We start from the raw sequence: 12,224 nt of genomic DNA on the forward strand, positions 1-12,224 counted from the left end.
CTTGAAAGAAATAAATTGATAGACTGAAAAGTAAATTAAAAACTTCTGCTTGTCAATGTCAAGAGAATGAGAAGGCAAGACAGACTGGGGAAAAATATCTGTACAAGACATACCTGATAAAGACTATTATACAAAAATTAATAAACACAATTCAACAAAAAGAAAAAAACTCTATTAGGAAAAGGGGATTTTACATTGAGGGTGGGACCAGGTGATTGAGGAACAGTGAAATTTTGTTCTTTAAGGAAAGTCATGCTTAGAAGAAGGAAGGATTGGTTCTGTCAACAACTGAAAATTTAGTCAAACATAGTGCATCTCAAATTAGTTTCATTCAATGATATACCTACTGAGGTACACACAAATAGAATAGTTTAGTAGCTATCTCATAGACCTGTAGAATATAGTTCCTACAGACTCAGATAAGTTTTAGGCTATTCTAGCTATACTGGTCTTTAGCTACCAACTCCAGCTTTCACAAATTCTAATCCAACATCTGGACATTGAATAGGGACATAAGCAACTGTAAGTAAAACTGTTACAGGGCCTCCACCTGGGCCATGCTGCCTGCATGGCAGGGCATGGCATCTTTGTTGATGCTGATACATGCTGCTCAGCCCACCTGCAGGCAGCCCCTGACACAGCCCCATTGCAAGTGGGCCTCTAGCAGCTGGCCCCAATATTCAACATCTGCAGGCAACCCCAAATTCACTCCAACAGAAGGTAATATTGGTTTTTCACCCCACAGTAAGCAAACCCTGGGGCTCTGGCAGCAGAGATGATCCCCAAACCCTGTAGCTCCTGGTTCAGAGCCACACGAGGAACACTGGGCCCCACTGGGACAGCTTCAGTCCTATGATTTCCTGAAGCTGAAGGGAGGGGGGCAGCCCAACAGGCTGGACTACCAGCAATAGCCTTCTCTGCATCCCCTGGGACTCATCAAATGGACCAATTAAATACAAAGTCCAATGGACCAATCAGGTCCAAGCCCTCCAGATTCATTCAAGCCTTTGAGTTCATTACACAACCTGAAAATGGAGCCAGCTGACTGGTGCTTAACTGGTAACAGCCAAATACTTAACATTGAAAAACAATCCAGTCAGGCCTGTAAAATAAGAACCATGAAGAGGATATAAGCAGGATAAAAGTGAGGTTAAGACTTTTAGCAGACAGCCTGTAAAGAGGAGTCTTTAGACAGCTCAAGAAGAGGGTTCAGAGGACCTCCACAGATGTGTCACAGACCTTCACAGACTCTGCAGACCTTCATAGACTTCCAGACCTCCTCAGACCTTTGCAGAGACCTTATTGCTGCATCTGCCTCTGCCTTGGCAGTGATTTGGCCTGCAAAGAGCACCACAGGCTTAGGCCCAGTGTCTCAAAGAGCTATTTTCTGTTGAATTATGCCAACAGCACACAAAGAGCTGTAATGCTGGTGTCTCTGGCACTGCCTCCTGGTGACCAGCGCTGACTGGCACTACTGATCAGCACTCTGTGTCTGGCCACCTCTGAGAGTTGTCCACTACTTCTGGATCATTGAGCAATACCTCCTAATGCCGTGAAGGCTGGCATAGTCTCAACCAGAATCTGTTGTGTTCAGCCCAACCTTTGACCATTGCTGTATGCTGCTGCAGGTCACCTCAGCAGCCCCACCAGTGATCCCCTTTAGCAGCCACTGTAAAATGGTGCCTGGTACACAGCTTACAGTATACCACCAACTCCCTCATTGACAAAGACAGTACCATCTTGCATAAGTGGCTTTGTTTTGGGCTTTGTGTTGAACACTGTGGACACTACCTAGGGTGAAACAACTTTTGCAAATAAACCCCACAGGTGCACACTTAGCCTGAAATGATCCTGCAATTGTGAGCACATGGGTGAGAACCTATAGTGACCTGTCCCCCAATTTGGCACTGTTTTTTTAAAGGTACACAATTTTATCTTAAAAACTTAAGTTGTAATGTCTCTGGCAAGCCTATATGCTGCAGATTTCAATCTTGTATTCGGTATAGAACCCAACTGTATATTATGGTCACATAAAGTACATGCTCCATCATGCCCATGAAGGGGAGAAGTCAAAAAGACAATTAGTGTTTGTATAAACTACAAATCAAGGTTCTGCCATAAAGAACCAATTTTTTTAAAACCAGATTCCTACAGTACTGTGAAGGGACAGTCCAGTCAAACTTGTAAAATAAGAACCATGAAGAGGATATAAGCAGGATAAAAGTGAGGTTAAGACATTTAGCAGACAGCCTGTGAAGAGGAGTCTTTAGACAGCTCAAGAAGAGGGTTCAGAGGACCTCCACAGATGTGTCACAGACCTTCACAGACTCTGCAGACCTTCACAGACTTCCAGATCTCCTCAGACCTTTACAGAGACCTTATTGCTGCATCTGCCTCTGCCTTGGCAGTGATTTGACCTACAAAGAGCACCACAGGCCTAGGCCCAGTGTCTCAAAGAGCTATTATCCACAATAACTGCCAGGCACTCAACTGTCTCCAAACTTTTCAAATATAAACTTTTTTCCCAGGAAGAAATCTTACACAGAATCCTGTGCGGAACAGACTGGGTGAGAGGGAGCACAGAGGTGGAACCCAGCTTGCTGAACCTCCCCAACATCACCTTAACCTGCACGCTTTTAGTGTGTGCACCAATGCAGTGTTTATCACTCAGTATCTGTGTGCAAAGAAAGCAGGGTAGCTGCTCCCAGGCCAAGTGAGGCACCTCAGACAATGCACTCCTCTGTCACAGAAATGGAGCAAGCCACAGAAGCAGATCAAGGCAAGTCAGAAACAGCCAGAACAAGGAAGCCACAGACCCAATCACAGAGGCAGGAAGAAATGGAAAAGCTGACAGAGAGAAGGGAAGGCAGAGAGAGGGAGAGAGGCAGAATGCAGAATTAAGAGAATGAACATGACTTAAACATGGAATGGACATGAGAAAGCAAGACAGTGAAGAGGATGTGAGGAGAGCAGGAATGAGGGAGCCAAGGGGGAGAATAAGCAAGCAAAGGAGCAAGTGGGTATGAAGATATGAGAGATATGAGAGAGCAAACATATACTACATTTAGGTGATTCAAATTTAATCAAAACCATTCTGCCTCTCATTATTTTAAAATGTCTTAACCTACCTGAATTATCTCTGATTGTTCAGCGAGAGCCTTCCTTTGTGCCTCCAGAGATGATACCTGTTGCTGATAAATCAAGCGTTGCTTCTCCCAGTCCAGTGATTTCTGACGAAATTCCTGAAGAAGCAATTAAGGTACTTAACTTCTAAGTGCTTCCCCTTGCTGTACTACTTTGAGATTCACTTTTTACTTTAATTTTTCTCCAAGTCCCTGGGTACACTGGCACCTTTCTCCACAGCAGGAGCCCCATTACCCACTTAGCTGACAGAGCTATAGAGGTACACTGGATTCCTTACATACTGTGCCTCCAGATACCTAACTTTAACACCCTAATGGTGAAGCATATGAAACAAAGATGCTAAATACTGGGTCCATGATGATTCTCATAGATTTGCTGCCACCTAAAGGTTGTTAAATATTCTAGTCATTTTTTTTTTTAAGAAAATTGATGCTGAGGTAATTGAAATTTTAATATAGGATTATAGATATCTCTCATCATTCAACTTCTTGATATTCCAACTCAGGAAGCAAATAAATGTTCAGCAAAGCCCCTTGCTTGTCCAATTCTTACTTTTCAGTTTCTAAAACTCAGAAACCAAGAGAATATCAGGACCTTTGTTTGAGATAGTTTCAAACATCAAACTGGAGATGGGAGATAAAAGGTAGGAAATTATTTCTGTAGCAAAGAGGAGGATACTGAAATCCTGAAGAATCATGGTGAATTATGTTGAGGCGAGAGAAACAATGAACTGGGAACTAAAATGTGAGGAGGAAGTAACTCAGGGATCAGAAAACAGTGACTATCGTTGTATGTACACTGGTTGGTGGTTTAGGCTGATGAATGAAATCAAAGATGGAGTTTTGAGGTAGAATGAAAAGCAAAGCAAAAAGATGAAGGGTTTGGGGATAAACACCCAGGTATCACTGAAGAGGGCTGGTGGAAAAACAGTAGATGTGTAGAGCTCTGGTTCTAAATTCTTCAAATGTACAGAAGTATGCAGATGTCAAAGAATACTGAACACAGAAATAACAATCTAGACTGCGATTATATATCGGCATTTGTGGGAAATAGGTCCTTCTGTGTAAAAACATCATAAGTAATCATACAAAGATGTTGAACAATGCTTATTGAATTCAGCTTGGGAGGCTACATAAATGCAGGTTCTTCAGCCCCATGGCATGCTACTGGGTGCCCTACTGCTCAGAGTCCAGAGAGGACTCTAGGAGAATCAGGCACACTGTGGCACAGACACAAGAGGGGAGTGGTATGCTCAGAGGGAAAAGTGGGACAACTGTATGATGCTCCTCCTCCTCCTCTTGGCTGTGTGGACCCAACACCTCCCCTTAAGTCCATAAGATAATCAGTACATGTAACATTCCTGGAGTTACTCTCAGTAAAAACAAAGTCAGCAAAGAACAACGCAAGCGGCTTAGTATACATAAGTGAGAACTAAGGGTCACAAACTGGTATGCAGACTTCTCTGTACAAATGGCCAGGAAATTTCAACTCTACTAAGCCCCTATTCTGTAAGGAATAAATAAGACAAGGACACTGCCCACAGAGAACTACTAGTAACTGGTGACCACTATTTCTCAGTATTGGCATTTGGAACACATTAATCCTTCCTATATAGACAATCCTAGGCAGGCTTAGCATGCTGGTCCCTAGTGCCTAGACCAGTTTTACTACCAATCATTAAAAAAAAAATCTCCACTTAGTTCTAAAAGCCCTCTAAGGGTAATATTCCCCTGTTGAGAACCATTGATACCTAGTAACCCATCGACACCATGGACCAGGAGATGACATGTTGTACAGGAGATTGGTCTCCTACCTTTGAAATAACTCAGAGGTAGTCCTGGAGATGGCAGAAATTGGTGTAGGAAATAGCACTATTACAAAGAGCATTTTCTTACATGAAGGCTAACAATCACTAGGAACAAATTATTACTATGACCATACCTCTATTTTTCCAGTTAACCTCTCAATTTCAGACCGATCTTCCCTGTGATTTTTGGTGTTTCCTCTGAAGTCCCTTATATGCTTTTTCTGTAGCTTTTCATAGCTTTTCTTCAATCTGCCTAACTGTAGACATAGATATTTCCAGACTTAAAATTTAAGAATTCATAAACAGTGATAGGAGAACAAATTGATATTATGAAAGCAAGAACACTGCTAAATAGTACCAGTGAAAGAGAACAAGATTAAGTTAATTTGCAAAATAAAATGCAATTCAAAACTACATGTAAAAAATAAGCACTAGAAAACAAATATATTGAGTCAAAGAAAAAAAGGAGGGGAAAAACAGAATTTAGAACAAAAAGTCTGAAACAAAGTTTTAAACAAAACCTTAATTTTCATTACAACTGTCCATTTCGTGGACAGCGACACAGCCCACAGCAGGAAAGGAATACTTTGGAATAAAATAAAACTAAATGCAGTTAAGGGAAGTGCACTGGACTATGGTGATGGCACATGGGTGACTTGGTGATGGGAAACCCACGGGGATTACAATTGAGATAAAAAAAAAATGTACAAAATGATATAAAAATAAACTTATAAAATACAGTTATTTTTTCCAGACTGAAGACTAAATTAAGTTAATGGACATAACTTTTTATTTATGCCAAAATATTTCTAATATTTTTCAATCCTCCAATATTTAAAATCTAGAACCAATTTACCTCTTTTTTTTTTTTTTAAAGATTTATTTGTTTATTCATACAGAACTGGGGTATAGGCCAGAGATGTGGAGGGTGAGAGAACCCACCAGAGACAGAGTGGGGAGCAGAGCAGGGAGATCGATGAAGTACACTGCTGAGGGGAGCAGCGGGCGGGTCAGGAGGGGTCTGCCACACCATGTGGATCACCTCCGGGGTGGGGATCGAACTCATGCGGAAGTGGTTTAAGGTTCTTAGTACTGTGCTTTAACCCGCTGCGCCAACAGGAGGGCCCCGATTTACCTCTTAATTAAAATATTTGCTATTAAGTTTTGGTATTAATAATTCACAGTACTATATGAAAAACAGCTCTATTTCTTTCAGGTCCTCAGCCAAGAAACACATTTTATAATCCCTGCACTAGGTATAAACATATAATTAGGCAAGATTCTTTGCCTGGATTTAAGAATAGAGAAAGAGATTTCCATCCCTGATCCCTCCCATGTAATATATTCTTCCCACTCTACAAAGTTGAAATGGGTACCCTAACAAATCTGCAAGGATTAGAGAAAGAATTATACAACACATAATAAAATTAAAATCTCACTTCTTCATGTAGCTTCTTTAACTCCTGCTTGTACTCTATGGCCATCTCTTGCTTAATTTTTTCTTGTTCTCCTAATTGCTGATGCAGCATTCCAACCTAGAAACAGAAATGGTAGAATTTTTTATTATTAGCAGTGAAACAATATCCCTGAAACATAAGAATAGTAAATAATCTTTGTACTTATCTGTAAATACAAGTTTTTAAAAGCACAAAGTAGCTCACTTTTCAGGAAGTGAATTATCTACTTATTTAGTAATCTATTATACTACCAGAGGACAAATAATGGTTTATAATTTCAAGATTTAAGTGAAAACTGGCTCTCACTGACTGATTTATTTTCCTCAATTCTTTATACTAAACACCTCATGAAAAACCTAAGATTAAAAAGTCGTATGAGGCTCTCCCTGGTGGCACAGCGGGTTAAAGCACAGCACTAAGAAGCTAAAGCCACTTCAGCATGAGTTCGATTCCCGCCTGCCCCGGAGGTGACCACATGGCCTGGCAGACCTCTCCTGACCCACCCGCTGCTCCCCTCAGCAGTGTACTTTGTCGATCTGCCTGTTATGCTCCCCACTCTGGCTCTGATGAAACCTCTCAGCCTCCGCATCTCTGGCCTGTACCCCAGTTCTGTACGAATAAATAAATATATCTTTTTAAAAAAAAAAAGTTGCATGAACCTTGCAATTGTAATATTAAACCAAAATGTGACTTCAAGAGTCAGTTCAATAGATCAAAGTGCGAAACAGTGATAAAAGGTGGAAAGACAGTAGTAGTCCTGTACTACTTTACCATTTACCTCATTTCAGAGAAACCATTTCTACTAACCAGAGTCAGGACTGTGTCCTAACCCATTTCTCAGTGATTTGATACCAGCCACAGCTAGTTCAGGTCAAGTCCTCACCTCCATCAGTGTCCATCAGTGTTTCTCCAAACATCTCCATAACCAGCTATAATTTCATCATTGATGAGTAAGGGGGAAAAGGATGGGAAATAGGAGGAAGTAATCTCAATCACAATAAAAAAAATGGTAATTTTTTTATTACAAAAGTTTATTTTTGCATAATTTGTACATTTTTTTCCCCATCTCGATTATAATCCCCGCGGGTTTCCCATCACCAAATCACCCGTGTGCCATCACCATAATCCCGTGCATTTCTCTCCCCCCATCCCCCGTAAAAATGGTAATTTTTTAAAAAGCAGAAATAAACTTGTAAAACAAGGAGCTAATGCAATTCCAATTAATTATTCTGGTAGGCTTTTTTTTTTTTATTTGAAAAAGTGATTCTGAAGTTCAAGTTAGCAGAATGATTATAATTGGGAAACAGGAAAAGAAAACTACTTTAAAAAAATCTAAGTGAAGATTTACTGTATTTGTGGGTAGGAGGAAAATTCTAAGCTTAAAACTAATAAAAAGTCACTTAAGATGATAAACTATGTAAAAATGCAAAACTTCTATTTTAAAAATTCCATTATAGTTAAACAGTAAATAAACTTAGAAAAACATTCACAGAAATGCATGAAAAGGTTTTTAATTTCTAGGTGTCTTTTTCTAACCTGTTTCCACTATATCCAGAGAATATACTCTATGATTTTGAGTATTTGAACTAAGTCGATATTTATTTTATGATGAGCCTATGAACAATTTTGGATACAGCTTTGTTTGTGACAGAAAAAGCACGTGCATTCCCACAGCCCTATTGAATGATGCTCTGTATGTATAAATCAGGTCAAATTTGGAATTTTTTCATATCTATATTTTTACTATCATTATCACTTTTTTCACTAAGAAAGGAGAGTTAAACCCCCAACTTTTTTAGCATTTCATTTGTTCTCCTTTTAGTTTGACCACTTTTTACATGGAGATGAACAGAAATTCCTTTGAAAACTATTTTTTTAGGTACTTAACAAATTTAGATTTCATTTTGGTTGAAGTGTCCTGGAATGGATACACTGAGGCATAGAGCTTATAATTGGACATAATCACAGGAAGCATGAGTGACCCAGGGAAGGGTGCTGTAACAGCTGTTTTGCAGTAAGCAGCTAAATTCCACTGGAAATTCACCAAGGAGTCAAATAAAAGGTATTACAGAATTCCCCCTCAAAAGGATGACAAAATGCAGAATTTTTCCATCAATTCTAGTCCTATGGCTTGAGGCTTGCTCTGCAATTTCAGGGTTTTTTGTTTTTGCTTTTTGGAGAGGGTGCAGCAAGAAAGACTGAGAGGGGAAAAAAGGTCAGGGAGTAAGGCAGGAAAGTGCGGCGGGTGCTGGCAGTATTCAGGAAGCTGTATGTCATACAGGATGAAATCAGTGAGCAAAGAAGATAAGGTGCCCGCCACCACCGAGACCGAGATGCAAGTTTCATATGTAACGTTTCTCTGTTCACCTTCAGTTATGTTCATTGACTGCTTCAGGTATACTTTTTCAAATGTGAATATAGGTACACCATCTTTTTTTTTTTTTTTTCTTAAGATTTATTTACTTATTCATACGGAACTGGGGTACAGGCCAGAGGCTCAGGGGCGGTGAGAGGCTTCACCAGAGGCAGAGTGGGGAACAGAACAGGCAGATCAACGAAGTACACTGCTGAGGGGAGCAGCGGGCAGGCCAGGAGAGGTCTGCCACACCATGTGGTCACCTCCGGGGCAGGCGGGAATCGAACTCATGCGGAAGCGGTTTTGGCTTCTCAGTGCTGTGCTTTAACCCCCTGCGCCACCAGGGAGGGCTGGTACACCATCTTTTTATGCAGAGTGTCTGTGTGGCATATATTTTTATTTTAGCATTTACTTCTCACTTGGCTATATCTTTATAAAAACCAAATAGCTGGGTTTAATTATTGTTGCCTAGTTGGATAACTGTTATCTTTCAACTAAGCTTTTTAATATATTTACACATGACAGCCTTGTTTGGACTTACATCTACCTCTTATAAAGTGCTACTGATGGAAGCTCAGTAGAAAAGTTTAGATGAAAGTCCCACAAGGGCAAAAGCCAGTGATGGGTGTAAGGATGACTAACCAGTTGTCAAACCAGTTATAGAATCTTCCAGTGCTCTAAGGCAGAATCAAAAAAAGAATATCTGTTACAAAAGACCAACACAACCTAATCCCAAGAGATAAAATTCCACTTACAAATGAATCTCTCCCAAAGAACCCTATAAAAGAACATCCCTTGCCCTGAAAAAAAACATAGGTCCCCAAGACTGCCTGCATCTGTGCAGTGTCTTGTTCTTAAACTTGACGCTTTCAAAGGCAGCACTTTGCTTGCCTGTATCTATGCCAGCATATCTTTTTCTTAATTAACCTTAAAATGTGGCCTTGGCCTGTCTGTATCTATGCAAGCATCTTTCTTCCTTACTAATCTTGCCATGTACCACTGAATGGGAAACTCTGCTGAATGTTTTCTTGGAGGGAACCTAAAGATCTCACTCACTGAACCCCCCAACAAATGAACCCCATCATTATTTTTTCTTTTTATATGTATTTTACATCATTGTTCTTTTTTTTAAGATTGATTTATTTATACATATAGAACTGGGGCACAGGCCAGAGGTGCAGGGGTGGTGAGAGGCTTCACCATAGACAGTGGGGAGCAGAAGAGGCAGACTGACAAAGTACACAGCTGAGGGGAGCAGTGGGTGGGTCAGGAGAGGTCTGCTGTGCCATGTGGAGTGGGGATCGAACTCATGCTGAAGTGGCTTTAGCTGCTTAGTGCTGTGCTTTAAACTGCTGTGCCACCAGGGAGGGCACTCCTTGTTTATTTTTAAACAATGTTTGTTGTTCTTCCCCAACCCCTTCCCCACTCTCAGTTTCCTCCCCCAATTCACCTGTGCACCATCACCACAATTCCCTATGCTCCTCCCTCTCTCCCACCTCACTCTCTTCCCCTCCCCCACAGGATGTCTCTGGTTATAATTGTTTGTTTTGTTTAGTTTTATACTGTTATTATTTTCCCTGATGTCTTATTTGGTTACTCTATATTCCTACTATAAGTGAGACCATCTATTATTTTTCTTTTGTCTTCTGACTTATTTCACTGAACATGACCCTTTCTAACTCCATCCATGTTACTGCAAATGGCAAGAGTTTATCTTTTTTGATTCCTGACTAGTATTCCATTGTGTACATACAGACACCACATCTTCTTGGTCAAGTCATCTATTTTTGGGCATTTGGATTGTTTCCAGGTTTTACCTATTGTAAACAGTGTTGTAATAAACATAGGTGTACAGGTATCCTTTTGAATCAATGTTTTTGTGTCCTTTGCATAGAGCCCTATAATATACTCAAAACTCTATGCTCCTTTACACTCTTTTCTTGTCTTCTTTGGGAAAAGTTTTCTCCCATTAGCCTGGAAGATATACACTCTATGTACTTGTAATGTTTCTCTCAACATAGAAATATGGATCTAACTTAAGTCCAGAGTCAATTAGTATTTTTATCAACTGACAGGCAACCCAAGGACTATAGAAATACTTCAACTCCATTTACTAGTCCATTTCAAATACCAGCAAAATTTTACATGTAAGTGTAACTTGTAAGGCCACTGTTTATATAGAGTCAACAGTCACTTAGATTTATACCACATTTACTATTGTTTTTTATTTCTTCCTATTTGCTTGGCTCAAGTCTTCTAAGAACAAATTCTTTCATTTTTTTTTTTTGATCCAAATGTCTTTTTAATTCATTTTTATTCTGGGTATATTGTGCTGGATGGGCAAGGGGGAAAAGGCAATAGATAGTCTGTTGTCCTCTAGCTTTCACTGTTTTATCGACTTTAGGATCTATTTATAGATAAAATGATTTTTTGAAATTGGTGTATAATCTTTTGTTCCCTTTGTTTTGTCTGTATTTTTGAACCTAAGTAAAATTTCTTTTTATTATTTATCTTGCCTGAGGTTTTTGCACATCTTAAATACTTGGTCGTCTTCACTTTTGTAAAATCTCAGTTAACTTCAAATATTGTTTCTGCCCATTCTCACTTTTTTACTACTTTAGGGTTTCCAAAAACATTTCAGACTTTCTCACTGTGTTATCAATTTCTTATTCTCTTTCATATTTCTTGTCATTTTGTCTGTACGCTGAACATTTTTTTCTGTTCTATCTTCCAGGTTACTAATTATGTCTCACCTTTAAGGCTTTAACTTTAGCTTTTCTGTTTTTCAATATTATATTTTCATACATTTTAATAATAGTTTTCAATTCTTTCTTGAAATGCTCTATCTTATCTCCTTGAGCAAAGGAAATAATACTGTAAATTCTGAGTAAGGTAATGCCAAAATTTAGATTTATTCTGGATCACTTTGTATCTTCAATAACTTCTGCTTTATTTCATTTGTGTTGTCTTGCCTCCTTGTGTATGGGGAGGTAACTTTTCTAGTGGGTATCAAGCCCTGTATTTGCCAAATTATCTTTTCCTTGGAGAAAAATTGAAGTTTACTTCTTTCAAGTTCCTCGAAGCCCTAGCAACTTTGGAACGTGTGGGGAACAGAAGTGCCTGACTTCAAAGACTAAAATGTCTGCCGCTGAGTGGCAACTGCAAGAGGGCCCATTCTCCCTCTGGCCCAACCTCATTCCAGGGGACAGTATTTCAGAGTCCCTACCCAAAGTGAGAAGGAACTCCGACCACCTTAGACACCAAGTCATTTATTCTATTAGCTCCTTAAGGTTATCAAAATCCCATTCACCTTTCAGCCTCTCAGCTGCCTACTCTAGCTTCAGCTAATAACTACCCCAAACCCTGGGATTGTCTCCTGACTCTGTGGCCTAATCCAGATCCTGGAATGGTTATTCTTTCATTATTTTGTTAGCACTCTTTTTAAGTAGATTTTTTTTTT

General features: G+C 39.7%; 1 protein-coding gene across 6 annotated transcripts in view; it reads right to left on the reverse strand.

Annotated features, from left to right (window-relative positions):
- CEP63 (centrosomal protein 63kDa) overlaps positions 1-12,224 on the reverse strand; it is a 41,357-nt gene that overhangs the window by 16,926 nt on the left and 12,207 nt on the right. For all 6 annotated transcript variants that reach the window (XM_012724908.1, XM_004682183.2, XM_012724905.1 and 3 more), the window contains 3 exons: positions 6,391-6,486; positions 5,086-5,208; positions 3,129-3,242 (listed from right to left, as the gene is read on the reverse strand). In XM_012724908.1, coding sequence (XP_012580362.1) covers positions 3,129-3,242; positions 5,086-5,208; positions 6,391-6,486 — 333 coding nt within the window. The remainder of the gene's footprint in view (positions 1-3,128; positions 3,243-5,085; positions 5,209-6,390; positions 6,487-12,224) is intronic.

The sequence above is a fragment of the Condylura cristata genome, unplaced genomic scaffold (assembly GCF_000260355.1).
Source record: "Condylura cristata isolate star-nosed mole 26May11 unplaced genomic scaffold, ConCri1.0 scaffold00014, whole genome shotgun sequence".
In the NCBI taxonomy this organism is placed as follows: domain Eukaryota; kingdom Metazoa; phylum Chordata; class Mammalia; order Eulipotyphla; family Talpidae; genus Condylura; species Condylura cristata.